Consider the following 19,015-nt stretch of genomic DNA (forward strand, 5'->3'; position numbering starts at 1 on the left):
AGTCTATGAAGTTGAAATATTAAAGAAAGGCATTTTATTAAAAGTGGTAATATTCTGAAAAATAAAACAATTAGTAAATGTCAATGGTCTAATAAATTGTCAGTAAACTCAACTACCGTACTGCAATCGAAAATACAAGAAAAAAAAACAAGTGTTTTGGCATTTGGCGCTCTATGGTTATCATTACACAACACAACTAAAGGAAAGTTATTAATCTTTTAGATGTTTACAAAGATTTCATGCTCAAAAGTTGCTTGAACTCTGATTTTTGATGCATATTTTTTCCACAAAATTGTGTCTGAACTACAAATTGTACAACTTTTGAGTGTTCCACTCCATTTTATCCAAGATGTTTGATTTAGTCCATCCACAGCCCTCTAGGCACGCCCACTCCGCTGTGATTGGTCACATTCCTAAAGACTTCCGGATAGGAAATTGAGTGCAGGCAAAGGAAATGCGAATTACATTGATGTCAGTAGAAGTGGTAGTATTAGATTAAAACAACTCCATCCAAAACTTATTTCAGGATTCACTTCAAAATGTGCAGAACTTAATTTTTTAACATCGTTTAACACGAGAATACAACATTGTAACAACATTTACAGGACAGAAAAGTGGAAAAAGCATAGTAGGTCCCTTTTAAGTGTTTGCTTTGTTGAATGTTGGTCGTATTTTAAAGCTGGTTTCCCTTCAGTATCATTTTCTACATGGGAGATAATGCAATGTATACACAGCTATACATCTTTTTTTTTCAACATATAGGTATTTTTCAACATATAAGTGTAAGTGTAAAAAAAAAGACAGACTATTAAAAAATAGAGATGACTAATGAAACGTTTTAAACGCGACATTGTGAACTATTTGCTAGCTAGCAGGCTACTTCCTGGTTCATCATTGAAATGACGCACTGTGCTGTTATGACAACACAACAACAGGACTCTACCATTTGCATTCAAGTGAAGGGGGGGAGGAGTGGTTCCATAGTGACTCGAGAGAGAATAAATTCCTCTGTCCACCTTTGTAATGAAACAATACTGTTTCCGTGAGTAACTACTCCTGAGTATTTGGTTTGTTAAGCGGGCGGAGGCAGACAACACGGCAACACGGATACTTGTTGATTCGGTACATCCCATGTGAGGTGCGCCTCTGTTACGTCATAATCACGTGACCAAAAGCCGGAAAGGCCCTGTTAAAGAGTTTTTTCGGGGTGACTTTTCCTCCGTCAACTTTGTTTTGGAGAGGTGAGTTCTAGTATGTCTGCTTCAAATGTATCCTGGTGTATGTTGTCTGTTAGGATAAGAGACTTTTTAACCGATCGATACAAACTTTTATTGACTTCTGTCTCTTGTTACGGAATCGATGGTGGACGTTAAGGGTTTAGTGTAAAGATTGTGTTTACGTTTGTTAAAGTGGCCTCGTGTGGCAGGAATAAGCTGCTTCTATTCGAATAAAGGCACCATTTTGACATTTAAAGTACACAAGTGTTTGTAGGGCAACTTTTCTGGGCGTTGGTCGCCTCGCTGCTTGACTACTTCTTCCGGGAAGTATCATACGTCTTTTCTGCACACGTTTGCGGTGTTAACTTGTTTGTTTGCCTCTCTGGAGTGTAAAGCTTGTCTACAAGAACGATCGATACATTTCCCCATCATGAGTGCTCATTAACAGGCGGTTGGGTTTCAGCGGGGTCGTCTCGCGCAGCACCGGAAGTGCTAGCCCTATCGTTATTGTTGTTGTTTTACATATTTGTATGTAAAAAATCAAATGCACACGATGTCTTCTGATGAACGTGGATTAAAAGCCTTTCGTCTGAATCAACATAGCAAAAACACTTGTAGTATACAGTATAAAAACATGGCTTTTGCAACGATAACAATTACCACTTTTGATTGACAATGCAGTTTAGGGGTGTCCAAAATGTGGCCTGTAGCGGGAAATGAAAAAAAAATAACTTAAACCCACCCCTTCAAACAAACCGTAAAAATAGGAAAATAGAGCACAATGGCACACAAAAATTGTGAATTTAATACATGTTAATAACAAATATATTGATAAATACATTAATAATTTATACTATGGGCTGCACGGCGGTTAAGTGGTTAGCATGCAGACCTCACAGCTAGGAGACCTGGGTTAAATTCTCCCCCGTGCATGCACGGTTTTCTCCGGGTACTCCGGTTTCCTCCCACATTCCAAAAACATGCTAGGTTAATTAGCGACTCCAAATTGTCCATAGGTATGAATGTGAGTGTGAATGGTTGTTTGTCTATATGTGCCCTGTGATTGGCTGGCCACCAGTCCAGGGTGTACCCCGCCTCTCACCCCAAGACAGCTGGGATAGGCTCCAGCATACCCCCACCACCGTCATGAGGATAAGTTGCATAGAAAATAAATTAATCGGATGGATTTTATTCTTGTAAAATTACTGCTGATTTTTCTTTTACTTTTTTTTAACTCCTATTTTCCAAAAATATTTATAAATTATTAAAAATTATTTAAAAATTTTTGTATGCTCCAGAGTTGTTTTTTGACAAAAATGTTTGCTAGAAATTTCCCTCGGTTTTTGTCTAATATTGCACGTGACAAATTTGCATTGTGCTGTATTGTTCTGTGACATGGAGTGTCCAAACAAGCGTTACTGACTCATTGTCCATGCATTTTTTAATTGAGGGCTAAATAACCCACCATGGGGCCAAAGAAAGTTGTGAATGTCAGGAATATGATGAAGATATGTTTCATCCATTCTTCATTCATCATTACTTTGCATCGTCTGCATGAAAAACTAGAATTATTCCTCCATAAAATGTATTATTTTTTTGGTATTAATGTCGGTCTCGGCTCTGACTCGAGGTGGAGCGACACCGAGATGGCCAGTCAGCTGCAGAAGTTTGTGGCGGAGAAGAAGGACGTGGTGGAGACGGTGATGGAGGCCTTTGAGCAGGGCGCTGAGGTGGTGGCCAGCATCGCCGGCGACCTCTTCCCCGTCTTTTCCATCGCCGCGCCCATCGTCAAGCTGGCTCTGGACAATGTGGAGACCAAGGAGGCGGCCTTCATGAGGGAGCAGTTCCAGAAGGTGCGCGACCGCCTGGAGGTCGTCTCGGAGCAGATGCAGAGGATCCACGACGAGATCAAGAAGAGCGGAATGGATGCGGCTTACTTCTCCGCGGAGGAGAACATCACCAACCAGTTCAGGAAGTACATGGACATCCTCAACGCCAAAGCCAAGTTCCGGGAAGTTAAGAAGAAGCTCTTCTTGGAGCATTTTGACAAAACGGGCGGCGACAAGAATCTCAACATCCTTTACAACGCCGTGACGGGCGACAACTTCTCAGGGGAGTCGGTGCTGGAGATAATACTCAACTACGAGGAGAAGAGTCGGCGACCGTTGGAGGACTTCTGCGCCAGGTTGAAGAAGCTCTTCTGCCTCGGGCTCATCGCACTGCTGGGCCACGCCGCCCTGAAGGGCTACGACGAGGAAGAGGCGCTCCTCAAAGACTGGAACGAGAAGATGAAGCTGGTCCAGGACAAAATGAATGTCGTGATCGAGGAGTGCATCGTCAGCTTCCCCAAACAGGCCGAGCTGGATTCCCGTCGGCTGGTGAGGGACCACCCGGACTGGACCAACCAGCAGCTGGCCGACGCCATCATAGCCCAGCTCAAGACAAAGTACGACTGGGTGGGCTGGTCGGTGCGCGTGTTCAAGTCCCCCTCGGGCCTGTTTGCCCCAAAGAAGCCCTGCCACTGCCCGGCGGGAAGGAACCGCTTCCAGGTGCCCGCGTCGGACAGCAAACTCAACGTGGTGGTGTCATACAGTTCCTCCGCCGAACCCGTCGACCGCAGCCACATCCAGCAGCTGATCCAGAGCCAGAAGAAGCTCAGCGTGGTGGCGGTGGCCGAGATGCTGTTTGAGAAGCTGCCCGGCGAGTGCGCCGTTCACACGGTGAAGACCAGCAAAGACCTGGCCTGCGCCTGGAGCTTCTCGGACGAGCTGCACTACTGGGAGGAGCACAAGAACCTGTACGTGTGCGTTCACTCGGCGTGACCAACAAGCTGCCGCACTTTTCACCGACATGTGCCTTCATGCTCCTCCAGATCCTCCTACCTTTGTGGAAAATGAACATTCCTCCTACAGAGACATAATGGGTTCCAGATAACGAGCTAATTCCCAACACAAGTCTGCAATATTGTCGTGGAAATAGAAGCACGACGACACTTGTCACTCATCCCAGCGCTAGCTAAGAGCATGCTACAAAAACATTCCTCCTAAAGAGACATAATGGGTTCCACATAACGAGCTAATTCCCAACACAAGTCTGCAATATTGTCGTGGAAATAGAAGCACGACGACACTTGTCACTCATCCCAGCGCTAGCTAAGAGCATGCTACAAAAACATTCCTCCTAAAGAGACATAATGGGTTCCACATAACGAGCTAATTCCCAACACAAGTCTGCAATATTGTCGTGGAAATAGAAGCACGACGACACTTGACACTCATCCCAGCGCTAGCTAAGAGCATGCTACAAAAACATTCCTCCTAAAGAGACATAATGGGTTCCACATAACGAGCTAATTCCCAACACAAGTCTGCAATATTGTCGTGGAAATAGAAGCACGACGACACTTGTCACTCATCCCAGCGCTAGCTAAGAGCATGCTACAAAAACATTCCTCCTAAAGAGACATAATGGGTTCCACATAACGAGCTAATTCCCAACACAAGTCTGCAATATTGTCGTGGAAATAGAAGCACGACGACACTTGTCACTCATCCCAGCGCTAGCTAAGAGCATGCTACAAAAACATTCCTCCTAAAGAGACATAATGGGTTCCACATAACGAGCTAATTCCCAACACAAGTCTGCAATATTGTCGTGGAAATAGAAGCACGACGACACTTGTCACTCATCCCAGCGCTAGCTAAGAGCATGCTACAAAAACATTCCTCCTAAAGAGACATAATGGGTTCCACATAACGAGCTAATTCCCAACACAAGTCTGCAATATTGTCGTGGAAATAGAAGCACGACGACACTTGTCACTCATCCCAGCGCTAGCTAAGAGCATTCTACAAATGCTACATGCTAATATAGCCACACCCAGGAACCTCACTCCATCACTTTACACCATTATACTTCTTTTCGCTAGTTTCCTCTGCAACCCGTCTAGGCAGCAAGCTAGGTAGGCCTGCACCAATGTTTACTTTTGCTGGACTGACGACATAGCGACGTTCTTAAGGCAGCAAGCACAGCCAAGTGTCTTTACTAGTTTCATATCAAATGTTTATTAACCACGATGATCAAATGTATGTGCGGCTTCAAGATATCTTCCTGGCAATAACTCAGATATGTATTTCTAATATGACTGCATGTGTTCTCTGAATAAACACGATGAATATTGACCTTTGTTGCTTTCCATGGTGTTTTATGATGAAACAGTTGCAGGGATGTGTTGGCATAATAAGACCCAGATTTCTGACTGCCAGGTTGTACTGCGATTGCATTTCCCCGACGGAGGAAAAGAATATTTGAGTCAGCCGGGAAACACCCCAAGTACTCTATAATCATGTGGTATTCTATCTTGGTCACTGCAAGACATGCGTCACGTGCAGGGATTGCACCAAAGCACAAAAAAGTATAAATGTATATCTATATATAGTATAAATAATAGTAGTATAAATAGTATAAATAAATATAGACTATGGTGTATTATTAGTCAAAACATATTGAAATACAAGTGACGTAGTATTCTGGTCACTAGGCTGCAGTTTCATGGTAGACTATGGTGTATTATTAGTCAAAACATATTGAAATACAAGTAACATGTAGTATTCTGGTCACTATAGGCTGCAGTTTCATGGTAGACTATGGTGTATTATTAGTCAAAACATATTGAAATACAAGTGACATGTAGTATTCTAGTCACTAGTCTGCAGTTTCATGGTAGACTATGGTGTATTATTAGTCAAAACATATTGAAATACAAGTAACATGTAGTATTCTAGTCACTAGTCTGCAGTTCCATGGTAGACTATGGTGTATTATTAGTCAAAACATTGAAATACAAGTGACATGTAGTATTCTGGTCACTATAGGCTGCAGTTTCATGGTAGACTATGGTGTATTATTAGTCAAAACATTGAAATACAAGTGACATGTAGTATTCTGGTCACTATGGGCTGCAGTTTCATGGTAGACTATGGTGTATTATTAGTCAAAACATATTGAAATACAAGTGACATGTAGTATTCTAGTCACTAGTCTGCAGTTTCATGGTAGACTATGGTGTATTACTAGTCAAAACATATTGAAATACAAGTGACATGTAGTATTCTGGTCACTAGTCTGCAGTTTCATGGTAGACTATGGTGTATTATTCGTCAAAACATATTGAAATACAAGTGACATGTAGTATTCTGGTCACTATAGGCTGCAGTTTCATGGTAGACTATGGTGTATTATTAGTCAAAACATATTGAAGTACAAGTGACATGTAGTATTCTGGTCACTAGGCTGCAGTTTCATGGTAGACTATGGTGTATTATTAGTCAAAACATATTGAAATACAAGTGACATGTAGTATTCTAGTCACTAGTCTGCAGTTTCATGGTAGACTATGGTGTATTATTAGTCAAAACATATTGAAATACAAGTGACGTAGTATTCTGGTCACTATAGGCTGCAGTTTCATGGTAGACTATGGTGTATTATTCGTCAAAACATATTGAAATACAAGTGACATGTAGTATTCTGGTCACTATAGGCTGCAGTTTCATGGTAGACTATGGTGTATTATTAGTCAAAACATATTGAAATACAAGTGACATGTAGTATTCTGGTCACTATAGGCTGCAGTTTCATGGTAGACTATGGTGTATTATTTGTGAAAACATTGAAAAAGTTCTCCTCCCATTCCATGTGGAAGTGGTAGGAGTGTTGGACATACAATCGAGGATAAAATTCCTCCTCCCATTGCATGTGGAAGTGGTATATTTTGGGCTTTTATAGAAAACAAATTCTCAGTTATATAATGTCTAGAGGGCTCTGTCAACAGTAGCTCTGAAAATATCCTATTAACATTTAATCCCATATCAAATCATTAAACGCAGCCAGGTGTGGGAGTACCTTTCCTGTCCCCGGTGGGCAAAGCAAGGTCCATACAGGCATGCTCGGAGGAGTTTGGTGTGGAAGAATGACGGCTAGCGCTACCTGCAGCAAATAGGTGAAGTGATGCTTTCCATCAGAGCGAATAAATGAATGAATGAATGGTGACTTTTGCATGGAGACCATTTGCCACACAGCCCTGCATTGAGGCCGTCGCCCGTCAGGTGACCTCAGGAACGCAGACAAACATCACGAGGCATCGGAAGGATGCGACCGCCTTGCAGGAACGCTATTCATTGTGCGCCACCTTCGACTTAATTCTCTCTCAATGGTAGGAGTTGTGGTTTTTGGCTTTTGGAGAGAAAAACAAAAATGTAAAGCATTTGTGAGTTTGTGATTGGCTGGCTGTGCCACAAGGCTTCACAAGTGGGCGGAGCAAAGAGTTGGCAGTAGCACGGATCCTTGTTTGTTGCTTTTTGTGGCTCGGTTGACATGCAGTAATGGCCTGCTTAGATTTACTGCACAAAATAACATTTAAAATAACAATAAATAATAAAAACACAGGTACGGCGTGAAATTTTTTGTTTAAATAAAAGAGTCAGGCAAACATAAGCAGCCTGGTGGCTAGCATGTTAGCCATCTGGAGTTTTTCAAAAAATGTGTCAGTACATGCTTTTCATTGGATAATTTCATTGCACATAATATACAGGTATGTCATCAAAAAATGATCTCACAAAAATTCTTAAAAAGAAAAAATTCTGACTTAGGGTGGATTCACAAACAGAAATAAAAGCATTTAGTTTGGGTTTTTAATCAATAATTTAAATACTTGACATATATATGGTTGATATTAGAGATATTTTGGCAATTTTCATGTAAAATATGCAACAGTATTGATAGAAAAGTTTTCCTACCGTCATGTAGAAAATGTGCAATATCTGCATCTGGCAACCTTCTATGCTCCATTAGTATGAATGAGCCATGTTCAACTGAGTAAATCACCGGAAGGACTTCAAAGTGAATGCAGTACTACAAGGGGCTTTCAAGAAGCGGTCTATGTGGGGAAATGTCGCCACCTAGCGGCAGTTAATGTCATCACATCACAAACATGAACCTCCGTCATTGTGAGTGAGGAATGGAAAAAAAGGTACTCAGATCCATTATGTGATCAATGTTTATGCTTGTTAATTCTATCAACGTTTGTATTGCCTGACAAAGGCATTTTTTTTCAACAAATGTTATATTTGTAGAAATAATATTACCCAAATAATACCAGAACGTGTACACTAAAAGTCACTCGACTGAATAGGAATAAAAGAAAACTCCAATCTTTTGTCCAAGCTCGCTTTAGTGAGCTGGAATGAGGAAATGATTCCTAGAGTGGGAAGTCTGTGTCTCCATCAAGACTACAAAAGATGATTTTGGATCAACTTTTGCACGTAATGAAAAAAATGCTACATAGCTTTGAGCATGATATTGAAGTGACACCGATGACTGGCCTAGCGGTTAGCATGTTGGCCACACAGTCAGGAGATCGAGAGGATCTGCTTGGGCATCTCTATGTGGAGTTTGTAAGTTCTCCCCGACACTCCCGTTTCCTCCCACATTCCAAAAACATGCATGTCAGGTTAAGTTGAGGATAAGCGGGATAGAAAACGGATGGATGGATGGATGGACGTTTAAGCATTATTCGGGTGTGTGTGTGTCAATGGCTTTCAATATACGTACATTGATATTCTACTGTTTGTCTTCTGGACCGAGACTGTCCACGAGGAAGGCCTTCAGTCCTGGATTGACTCCTGGAGGGAATTCTTCAACATCTTCCTCAAGCTGCCGGCACAAATAAAAATAATGATCTTGAATAGAATAGGTTCAATGGAGGTGCGTTGACCGTTTTAACGCTACCTTGTTTCTCTTCCCAACCACCAAAGCCTTGACGGCCAGAACGATCATGCTGATGCTGACACACAGCTGGAGAGAAGCCAGGATGATCAGCATGACGTCCATGCTTCTCATCAACCTCTGACAACCGAAGAAGAAAAGAAAGAAGGTGAAAATGCAACATTACAATAACAATCATCTGTTCCAGGGACATCGTGAGGCGAATAAATGATTATTAAATATTAATCAACAGTACAGGGAGTGGAGGTTCTGGTTTGAATGCCACTTTCCAGTCCCCCTTCCTTCCACCTCAACAGACACGCAGCCCGCAGGCCACTAGTTTGAGGCCCCCGCCTTGATATGAAAGTTTAATGTTAGTGCGGCCCGCGCAAGTTTGATATGGATGCTGTATGGTATCATGTACCCAGAAAAAAATATTACGTTTGATTCATGTTCATGTTAAAGGTTAAATAACTGTTAATAGTTATCCTCCCTATCCGTGTGGAAGTGGTAAGTTTTTGGCTATTTAAGTTGAAAGGAAATAACTTGAAGGCTACCGTTTAGGTCGCTAGCTCTCTAGTTTGCGAGTTAGCATGTGTCTCAAGACCCTGCAGTTGCGCAATATGTTGTAAATAAAAAGAGTATAAATGTGACTATAGTCGTGTTTTGTCATGTCTACAGGGCTCTAATAATGCTTTGTTCATTTTAATCTGAAAAAAATAATTTGTCTACCCACCAACTATATGTGCTTTCTTAACTTTTTATTATTTGCCGTTTTGTTATTATTATTATTTTATTTATTACTGATTGATTGATTTTCTTTATTCTTGATTTGTTTATTTATTTTTCATCTTATTTTGTGCAGAAAAATAAAAAGTAAGATATTTGAGAACAGTGGAATGTTTTATCAGAGCTTTTCTTGTAGAAAATCGGAACCAAAGCACTGAAAAAGTTTGTATATTTTTCTGTTTTTAATAAATGCGTTTTTTTTTTTTTTTTGAAAACCTGATGCGGCCCAGCCTTGCCCAGACCCTAGCTCCAGTGGCCCCCAGGTAAATTGAGTTTGAGACCCCTGCCTTAGATGCATAAATAGGTCAAAAATGACCCGGTCAGGTTGTTTTCTTGAAATATCTTTGTAATGAAAAATTGTTATCATTTCATATTGCAGGTATTCCTCAAAAAACATGTTTTTGATATCATGCCATTCACATTTTTAACTTATCTTTTAAACATTTTGAGAAATTGTAGTTTTGTGTTACTACCCCAACCTTCCATAAGTGGGTCAAAAATGACTCGGTCAGGTTGTTTTCTTGAAATATCTTTGTAATGAAAAATTGTTATCATTTCATATTCCAGGTATTCCTCAAAAAACATTTTTGATATCATGCCGTTCACATTTTTAAATTACCTTTATGCAACACACAATGGATCGTCACATTTTCTATTGTTGTACGGGGTCATTTTCTTTTTCAAAGATGTAAAAAAGTGAAAAATGAAGATGTTTCTAACATGAAATCATTCTTGTGTGGTCCTAAATATAATACTAAATATCATACAAGTGATTACAGTAAAGTCTCGTTATATCGATATCGGTTATAACGAATTACTGCTTATTACGATACTATTTTCATTTCCCGGCAAATTTCTAGTCTTTTATGATATAATTAGTTCCGTTAGTACGATACCCGGTTATGATGATAATCCGGTTACTACGATGCCCTTTTCATCTCCCGCCAGCCAATTTGGTCTGCTTATATCGATACAAAAGCAGCTTAAATCAATCTTTGCTTAAGGATTTCAATATTTATATATATATATTTTTCACACTTCCACCACCAGAGCGCAGCACACACACAACGATTCCCGCACTTCCTGGTTCGCAGGTCATGCTCAACCCGCCCCACATAGCTGGCCAAACACATGCCTGCAACAGAAGAACCAACTGACATAGCATACACACCTATTCCAACGAAGACACAAGCGTACAAATACATGTATTTAATTGTGTTGTATTCAGATATCTTTTTATTCTATACACACGAGAGAAACCACGAACGCAGTTGGTTCTTCTGTTGCAGGCATGTGTTTGGCCAGCTATGTGGGGCGGGTTGAGCATGACCTGTGAACCAGGAAGTGCGGGAATCGGTGTGTGTGCTGCGCTCTGGTGGTGGAAGTGTGGAAAATAAAGTTGACTGGAAGCAGCCGTTCGCCGTGTTCTTTTTTGGTATTGAAATCCTTAAGCAAAAATTGATGTCAGCTGCTCGACATTGTTCTATACTATAGAACAATGTCGAGTGCATTATTGCCCACTTTTAATGCAGTTCGGCGCAGGATCGGATATATCGACAGTCCGGTTATATCGATGTTTTTTCCCGACAATATCGATATAACGAGACTTTACTGTATTCCTAACCAAAATTGGCAAAAAAAGGCTTTGATTCTAGTATGGGTGATTTTTGAGCCACTTATGGAAGAGTGTAGGGTCCAGTCACTCGTGCATCTAAGGGTTAAATCCACATTCACACAATTCAATTCCTCATTCAAGAAAATAAATGAACATAGTCTATAGCCGCCAAGTAACATTAGCTTATTCATGTAATACTTTATCTTTGGCCCCTTTTCTCTTCTTCTTTCTAAATTGTGCACCTGATGGATTTGACTTTTGTCTATTCAATGTTTTCTTGTCATTAGCAGCACTAGCCAAGGCTAAACCCACTCGTAGGCTCAAAATTCCCTCATTTTTAGTTCACATTTTCTAAATGAAATAAAGTGTTTCAGCTTCTTTAATATATAATATAATTTGTGAACTCAGTGATACAATATGACAATATAATTAATGATATAATTTTGATGAAATGTGTCTTATTTTTGAGCAATTACTGGTGTAAGTTACATTTTTTACCTTATACAGTAAACCTCGGATATATCGGACTCGGATATATCGGAAATTCGCTCACAACGGACAGATAAAAAAGAAGCAATTTTTCTGTAATGCATTTCCAATAAAAATTCATTGCATATATCGGATTTTTTATAACGGATTTCGCCTATTTCGGACAAAATCTCCAGTCCCGTTCCAATGCATTTCCATGAAATTTCCCTCGCATATATCGGATGGCCGCATCGTGGCGCTCCGATTCGCCGAATCGTGACAGGCCGCTATACGACGTCATTTGCAGCGTTTGCAGCGTTGCCTGCGCGTCCAGGTACATTGGAAACATAGTCAAGGAAGTGCCTTTTTATAACGGATAAAATCCCATTCACGCATATACCGGATATAAATCCGATATATGCGTAAAACGGACATTTTCCGGTATACGCATATAACGGATTTCGCTTATATCGGACAAAACCAGTGGGAACAATTGAATCCGATATATCCGAGGTTTACTGTAATTAACCTGAAGGCTGATGTCCAGTGGAAGTTCCCCCTTCAAAACTTGCTTGGTTTCATCCACATCACGTGCTGAACGTTTGATCTGACCAGATGAGGATTTAGTGAGCACTGAGTATTAGGAAATTGATTTTTTTCCCCTCCGTGGGGCCCACTGGAGAATGCCGCCCTGGGCAGTTGCCCATATGACCCATAGCTAGAACGCTACTGTGTACAGGTCGTGTTTAACATTGGTCTTATCGACTTTGTAGATGGACATGTTGGTCTGAAGGAGCATCTATTTACCCAATATTGGCCTGCATTACAAGAAATGAGTCAAGTTCATCATAATCCCGAAGTCTTACCGTTGCAAAATTGTCTCCATCTCCACAAGTGTACGTTCCGAATTTGCAGAAAAAGTGTCGGGAAAGCTTTCCCGTGTCAACGCCGTACAGCACAATGCCCACAATGGCCAGGATGGCGCTGATGATGTTAATGAACACGGCAAAGCCCACCTGACAGCAGCAACCACATCGTTTATCTCAAGAAATGAAAACAATTTGCTTTTAAAGGTTAGACTCACCAGGCAGTGGGAGGGGCACTGCCCCGCCAAGACAGACAGGATTCCTGCTATGACAAACTGCAGAAAATTCATTTCAAATGTTGCTTCAGGCAAGCCTGGACAAAGCGAACGTAATGACCTCACCACAGCGCCCAGCCAATAAGCTGCTCCCAGACTGGCCAGATCCAAAGGTTCATGCCACACCCTTCCCGGCCCAAGTCCGATGTTGAACATGCCCACCAGGATCTCAACCGTCTGCAAAGACAAAGCACCTAGACTAGGCGACACCAACACTGGTCCACTGGAATTAGCCGTCCAGCTAATGCTCTTTAAAGCATCAGGGAGTTACGTTTTTTTTTACGATGTACTTTCACACAGTCACACTGGCAAACTATAGATATGGTGCTCACGTCTTTCATTTTTGGCAACTTGAGGTGGGACGAAGGGTACAATGGATAAAATTGGGAAAAATCCAACTAATTTTTTTTTCCAAAAATATCTCAGCACTTTGAACATAGTCCTCAAATTATGTTAGCATCTTGGTCTTTGTACGTTTGTTGTGCCGTTGGCAAACACACGCGCTAAGTACAACAATGACATGTTTAAAAGCTACAGTTAAATTCTACAGCAGTTTATCAATAAATCTTAACGACTATGCTCACCAATCCTTTCAATTGTAATATACAGTAAACCTCGGATATATCGGATTCAATTGTTCCCACTGGTTTTGTCCGATATAAGCGAAATCCGTTATATGCGTATACCGGAAAATGTCCGTTTTACGCATATATCGGATTTATATCCGGTATATGCGTAAATCGGATTTTATCCTGTCACGATTCGGCGAATCGGAGCGCCACGATGCGGCCATCCGATATATGCGAGGGGAAATTTAATGGAAATGCATTGGAACGGGACTGCAGATTTTGTCCGAAATAGGCGAAATCCGTTATAAAAAATCCGATATATGCAATGAATTTTTATTGGAAATGCATTACAGAAAAATCGGTTCTTTTTTATCTGTCCGTTGTGAGCGAATTTCCGATATATCCGAGTCCGATATATCCGAGGTTTACTGTATTACCAACTACAGTGGGCTCTAAATGGGACCTATAATGCTTTTTCCACTTTTCTGACCTATAAATGTCGTTACAATGTTGTATTGTCGTGTTAAACCATGCCAAAGTTTCAGATAACGAGGTTCGGATGGCTCAAATTGCTCGGTTTCAGAGGGCGTGGCTAAAGCGTTCCTTTGTGATGTCACAGGGGAACGGGCTTCCATATGGGCGTGGCTGTAGTCGCCATACACTCTCTGCTCTCAGCCAAGCCCTGCTTCTGTTTACGAGGCAAACTCAGGCAGAAGGGAATTTCTATTTGTGTGAAATATCCGCCAAACTGTTGCTGAAGCCAGAAGCAGCGGCGGGAAAGTTGCATTAATGTCGGATGCTGTTGAGTCCACGAGGTGCCCTCACGTCTGGCCTCTGACAAAGTGTGTCCAACAATGAGTGCACTGTAAAAAAAATTCTGTAGTTTTTAGGGAAAAAAAACTGGCAGCTGTGGTTGCCAGAATAATGTTAAACATTAAAATGTAAACAGTCTTACAGGCTAAACTGTAAATTTTACAGAAAGAATACACTTGAATCTTGTCAAACTTGCTATTTTTTTTGTTAAATCAATATGGTTTTTTTGTTATTTCACGTTTTATTCATGTAATATTTGCAGAAAATTGTTAATTTTACATCAAACTCTATTAAACACTATAGAAAAAACACTGAGCAAACAACATTGTTTTGCTGTAATAAAAACTAAAAATACTGATATGATATGAATATATATTACTGATATATATTTTGCAAATTAAACTCAAATATTTATTAAAATTTACTAAATTATGCAGTATTTACAAACTTACTGTACCGCCACATAAACAGCTTTATTTTAATGAATACATTACATTCTAAACATTTTTTAAATCATATGCATATTAAATTGATATTGAATATCTGAAATATAGAACCAGAATATAACCATTAAATGCAATGAAAAGCAATGTAAGTTACACCTTTTGAGTCATCTTGCTAAAAGATTAGTGCCAGAAAACACAAAAACGTGTATTTCTAGTTCAGAAATTTATTAAGTTTATTCATTCATTAATTTTCTACATTTATTCGAATTATTAAGGTTATTTATTCTACATTTATAGGTCAGAAAAGTGCAGAAAGCATAATAGGTCCCCTTTAAAGCTTAGCTTAGTCAAATATTTGGGTGGTGAACATTTTCAACGTGCATCTTGTAATAACGTGTAATAGCTCGTAGCTCGACGCTACTGAACGAAGAAAGTGTACATACTATATACAGGAAGTGGTGGACGCGGGAATGCTGCATGATGATGTGCAGCACAAGTTTTGTCAGGATAATTTTTTCACAAATGAGATAGTAAGTGTTTCTGTAGAGGTGAATGATCTCATACCCCGAGAATGGCCGTGACCTCTCCCCAGGTCGCCGCTGTGCAAGGCAAGCAGCTCATTGGACCGCCTTCAACACCTGATGCAGCAGAGGGCACCTTCTCTTCACACCCTTGTCTTGGTCACTGCAGCAGACATCCAGGAGGAGGACATGTCCATGAAGCAAAGACAGAAACCATGTAAAACATCCTGTTTGATTGCACTCAACAAAATAAGGCTCACAAAAAAGTCACTGTTGGCATGAGCATGGAGTCAATATATGATCAATAATCAATACAAAGCTTTTAAAATCTGTTTCTGAATGTTTTCCATGGACCAGCAGGTCCTGTGGTTGGGAACTCCTGATTATAGAGGATCTCTAACCACCATTTTATGGTCAATCCTTACAAATGGCAGAGCTCTCCTGTCATAGAGGATCTTTGACAAGTGCTTTTGAAGTACAGTAAACCTCGGATATATCGGAAATTCGCTCACAACGGACAGATAAAGAAGAAGCAATTTTTCTGTAATGCATTTCCAATAAAAATTCATTGCATATATCAGATTTTTTATAACGGATTTCGACTATTTCGGACAAAATCTCCAGTCCCGTTCCAATGCATTTCCATGAAATTTCCCTCGCATATATCGGATGGCCGCATCGTGGCGCTCCGATTCGCCGAATCGTGACAGGCCGCTATACGACGTCATTTGCAGCGTTTGCAGCGTTGCCTGCGCGTCCAGGTACATTGGAAACATAGTCAAGGAAGTGCCTTTTTATAACGAATAAAATCCCATTTACGCATATACCGGATATAAACCCGATATATGCGTAAAACGGACATTTTCCGGTATACACATATAACAGATTTCGCTTATATCGGACAAAACCAGTGGGAACAATTGAATCCGATATATCCGAGGTTTACTGTATATTCATTTGGATTGGCAAATTTGAGCCAAATTTGAGCTCCGTTTGAGCAAATAAACCAAATGTAATTGGAATATTTGGGTCCACGTATACATGGATATTGACATAATATTTGCAAATGATGATTAATAAATGTTAATTATAAAAAGTGATATTGGATAATTCCTCACTGTTTCTCAAGGTACACTAGTGGTTGAAAATACCGATGATCCTTATTAAGGTGGCAGGGGTATACTGGAGTCCATTCCAGCTGATTCCAAAGGACAAGAGCAGGTTGCCTTTGTTTAAAATAAACCTGCCAAAATGCTAGTCAAAGTGACAGGAGTGTTTGGCTGTATTAAAAAGGAGGTACAGTAAACCTCGGATATATCGGATTCAATTGTTCCCACTGGTTTTGTCCGATATAAGCGAAATCTGTTATATGTGTATACCGGAAAATGTCCGTTTTACGCATATATCGGATTTATATCCGGTATATGCGTAAATGGGATTTTATCCGTTATAAAAAGGCACTTCCTTGACTATGTTTCCAATGTACCTGGACTGGGCAATGAAAAGAGACGTAAGGTAATGAGAATTTAACTTTATTGGACTCTGAGAATAACAAATTGTTAATTAAGCTAGGCCCTGTTACGCCCGTCAGGCCTACGTTATTTCCAATAGTGAGGTTAAGATCTCATTCACTGCTGTGCTAGTATTATTGACGTCACTCACTTTTATATTTGTCCTAAATCTGGAGCCAGGAGAAAGACAATAGCCAGTGACATCAACAAGATTAGCATAACGATGCGGCCATCCGATATATGCGAGGGAAATTTAATGGAAATGCATTGGAACGGGACTGGAGATTTTGTCCGAAATAGGCGAAATCCGTTATAAAAAATCCGATATATGCAATGAATTTTTATTGGAAATGCATTACAGAAAAATCGGTTCTTCTTTATCTGTCCGTTGTGAGCGAATTTCCGATATATCCGAGTCCGATATATCCGAGGTTTACTGTATAATCGGATTAACAGGGGTGGAATATTCCTTTCCCCAACTTTCCGCTCAAACGGAAAGTTGTCAGGGTGCGTTTTTCTTCTTCTGTACTTTATTGGCGGTTGGCAAGCAGCTTTGGTGTGCATTAGCGCCATCTGTGGAACAGAATCTAAACCCTTCTATACGCCATTCATAAGTCCATAAGTCAAAAGAAAATATATAGTATCTATATAAAACATGTACCGAGTTGAATTATAAAATATTAGCAAGATTGAATTTGATCCTTTCCTGGTTAAATTTATCATAGCGCATGCTCAGATATGACGTAACACGCAGCTCAGGACGTTCTTCAGTTTTCAAAATGGAGGCCAGCAATCGGCACTGGACTGATACGGAAAGTTTGTTTTTGATTCAAACTAAATTTCAAGACTGGACAAACGAAAAACTGGCAATACGGAATTATTCCAACAAGTGAAATAACAACTCGGGGAAGTCGGTATCACGTGATGTTGGTGTTTACGTTTTACTGGGCATGCCCCATTGACTATTCTGGTTGATTATAGCGATGCATGGAGACAAGAGATTGGAATATTCCTTTCCATGTATACCATTGTTTCCGGAAAAGTCATTCGGAAAGAGAAAAACTCCTCATGTAAACATGGCTACTGTGAAGTGTCTGTGGTGTAAAGACTGGCAGAGCAATGTAATATCGGTCCGTGTGGCAACACCTAGCTCGTTCCTCCTATAGACTTAGTGATGTTTTCCAATGTAAAAAAAACGTGCAGTTATAGTATATAGTTATAAATAGTATATAGTACATATATAGTTAGAACTGAGCCCTGACATGCTACTGTATGTATCAGAAACACTCCTCTATGTTCCTCGGACTCCCAAACCAACCATTCAAAACAGACCGCCCAAGTGCCTTGAGAAAACTACTGTTGTGATGTAGCGCTATCTAAATAAAGTTTGAATTGAATTGAAACGCGGAAGTCAGGGAGGTGCACGCGCTTCAAACATATAGCTTAAACAACAATAATAACAATAAACAAATAGAAAATGTCTGTCCAAGTTGAGACCAGTTGTGAACCCCAGTTGTGAAATATAGGATCTTTGACAGCAACCACATGACCAAATGTTGTTAAATGAGTGTTAAAAGCGCGAGAAGGATTATTTTTAGCAAAAGCTGAATTGTTCTTACAGATATTGTAATTTATCTTGTTGCAAACAAACAATATACAAAAACTTACCGTTGCCGACACGTAAAAATGTGTAATTCTTGAGAGGCTTGGTTTGTGTGTGAATCGAGCAATAGTGCAATTAAAGGTGAGGGCAAACACATCCGCATCCTTCAGGAGATCCACTCTGGTCTTGTCATTGCTGCTTAACAATTACGTGTTTTATATGCCTGTTTTTTTTTCTTTTTAAAGCGACCATAAAGTCTGCCTTTTTTTAGTTTCATTCCAAGCATCACAAAGTAACATTGAAACTTTTGCGTGTTTTTCCCCCTGCTGAGTCTTTGTGTCATCATGAAGCGCTGTTGCCTGTCGTGATTGAAGCGGGAAGTCAATACCCGGAAGCAGAAGAACCGACACTTCCTGTCACCAGTTTATTCAGAATAAAAGCTCTTTTCACTGCCCCAATGACGAACAAGGCAAATGTGACAGAAGTATGAAAAAGGGGAGGCTTTCATTTCTTTTTCAACCACAAAGTAGCTAAATTAGATCATTTTAGGCGACAGGA

At 40.3% G+C, this 19,015-nt stretch overlaps 2 protein-coding genes across 6 annotated transcripts; one reads left to right on the plus strand and one right to left on the minus strand.

Annotated features, from left to right (window-relative positions):
- The first annotated feature begins 13 nt into the window (after positions 1-13).
- On the plus strand, positions 14-5,398 carry rpz4 (rapunzel 4). 3 transcript variants are annotated; one of them, XM_058053353.1, is made up of 2 exons: positions 14-628; positions 2,848-5,398. In XM_058053353.1, exon 2 carries the CDS (start codon positions 2,864-2,866, stop codon positions 4,037-4,039), a length of 1,176 nt encoding a protein of 391 aa, XP_057909336.1. In that variant the 5' UTR covers positions 14-628; positions 2,848-2,863; the 3' UTR covers positions 4,040-5,398. The 3 variants fall into 3 exon arrangements, with proteins under 3 accessions (XP_057909336.1, XP_057909338.1, XP_057909335.1); XM_058053355.1 differs by lacking the exon at positions 14-628 and adding an exon at positions 983-1,251; XM_058053352.1 differs by lacking the exon at positions 14-628 and adding an exon at positions 987-1,241.
- On the minus strand, positions 4,297-18,835 carry LOC131105341 (uncharacterized). 3 transcript variants are annotated; one of them, XM_058053357.1, is made up of 7 exons: positions 18,523-18,835; positions 15,387-15,506; positions 12,938-13,171; positions 12,720-12,869; positions 9,006-9,122; positions 8,829-8,930; positions 4,297-7,451 (listed from the first exon to the last, which is right to left on the minus strand). In XM_058053357.1, the coding sequence occupies exons 2-6, from the start codon at positions 15,441-15,443 to the stop codon at positions 8,838-8,840; spliced, it is 651 nt and encodes a 216-aa protein (XP_057909340.1). In that variant the 5' UTR covers positions 15,444-15,506; positions 18,523-18,835; the 3' UTR covers positions 4,297-7,451; positions 8,829-8,837. The 3 variants fall into 3 exon arrangements, with proteins under 3 accessions (XP_057909340.1, XP_057909341.1, XP_057909339.1); XM_058053358.1 differs by lacking the exon at positions 4,297-7,451 and having other exon boundaries at positions 7,486-8,930; positions 12,938-12,994; positions 13,061-13,171; positions 18,523-18,832; XM_058053356.1 differs by lacking the exon at positions 4,297-7,451 and having other exon boundaries at positions 7,486-8,930; positions 18,523-18,833.
- Positions 18,836-19,015: the final 180 nt, after the last annotated feature.

Source organism: Doryrhamphus excisus, chromosome 17, assembly GCF_030265055.1.
Source record: "Doryrhamphus excisus isolate RoL2022-K1 chromosome 17, RoL_Dexc_1.0, whole genome shotgun sequence".
In the NCBI taxonomy this organism is placed as follows: domain Eukaryota; kingdom Metazoa; phylum Chordata; class Actinopteri; order Syngnathiformes; family Syngnathidae; genus Doryrhamphus; species Doryrhamphus excisus.

Excerpts from the sequence above, each read along its gene's own strand:
- LOC131105341 (XM_058053357.1), bottom strand. The coding sequence starts at position 15,443 with ATGAGCTGCTTGCCTTGCACAGCGGCGACCTGGGGAGAGGTCACGGCC. Across the intron at positions 9,123-12,719 it reads ATGGAGACAATTTTGCAACG|AGGTTGATGAGAAGCATGGA; the intron begins GTAAGACTTCGG and ends TTCGGTTGTCAG. Across the intron at positions 8,931-9,005 it reads TGGTTGGGAAGAGAAACAAG|CTTGAGGAAGATGTTGAAGA; the intron begins GTAGCGTTAAAA and ends TTGTGCCGGCAG.
- rpz4 (XM_058053353.1), top strand. The coding sequence starts at position 2,864 with ATGGCCAGTCAGCTGCAGAAGTTTGTGGCGGAGAAGAAGGACGTGGTG.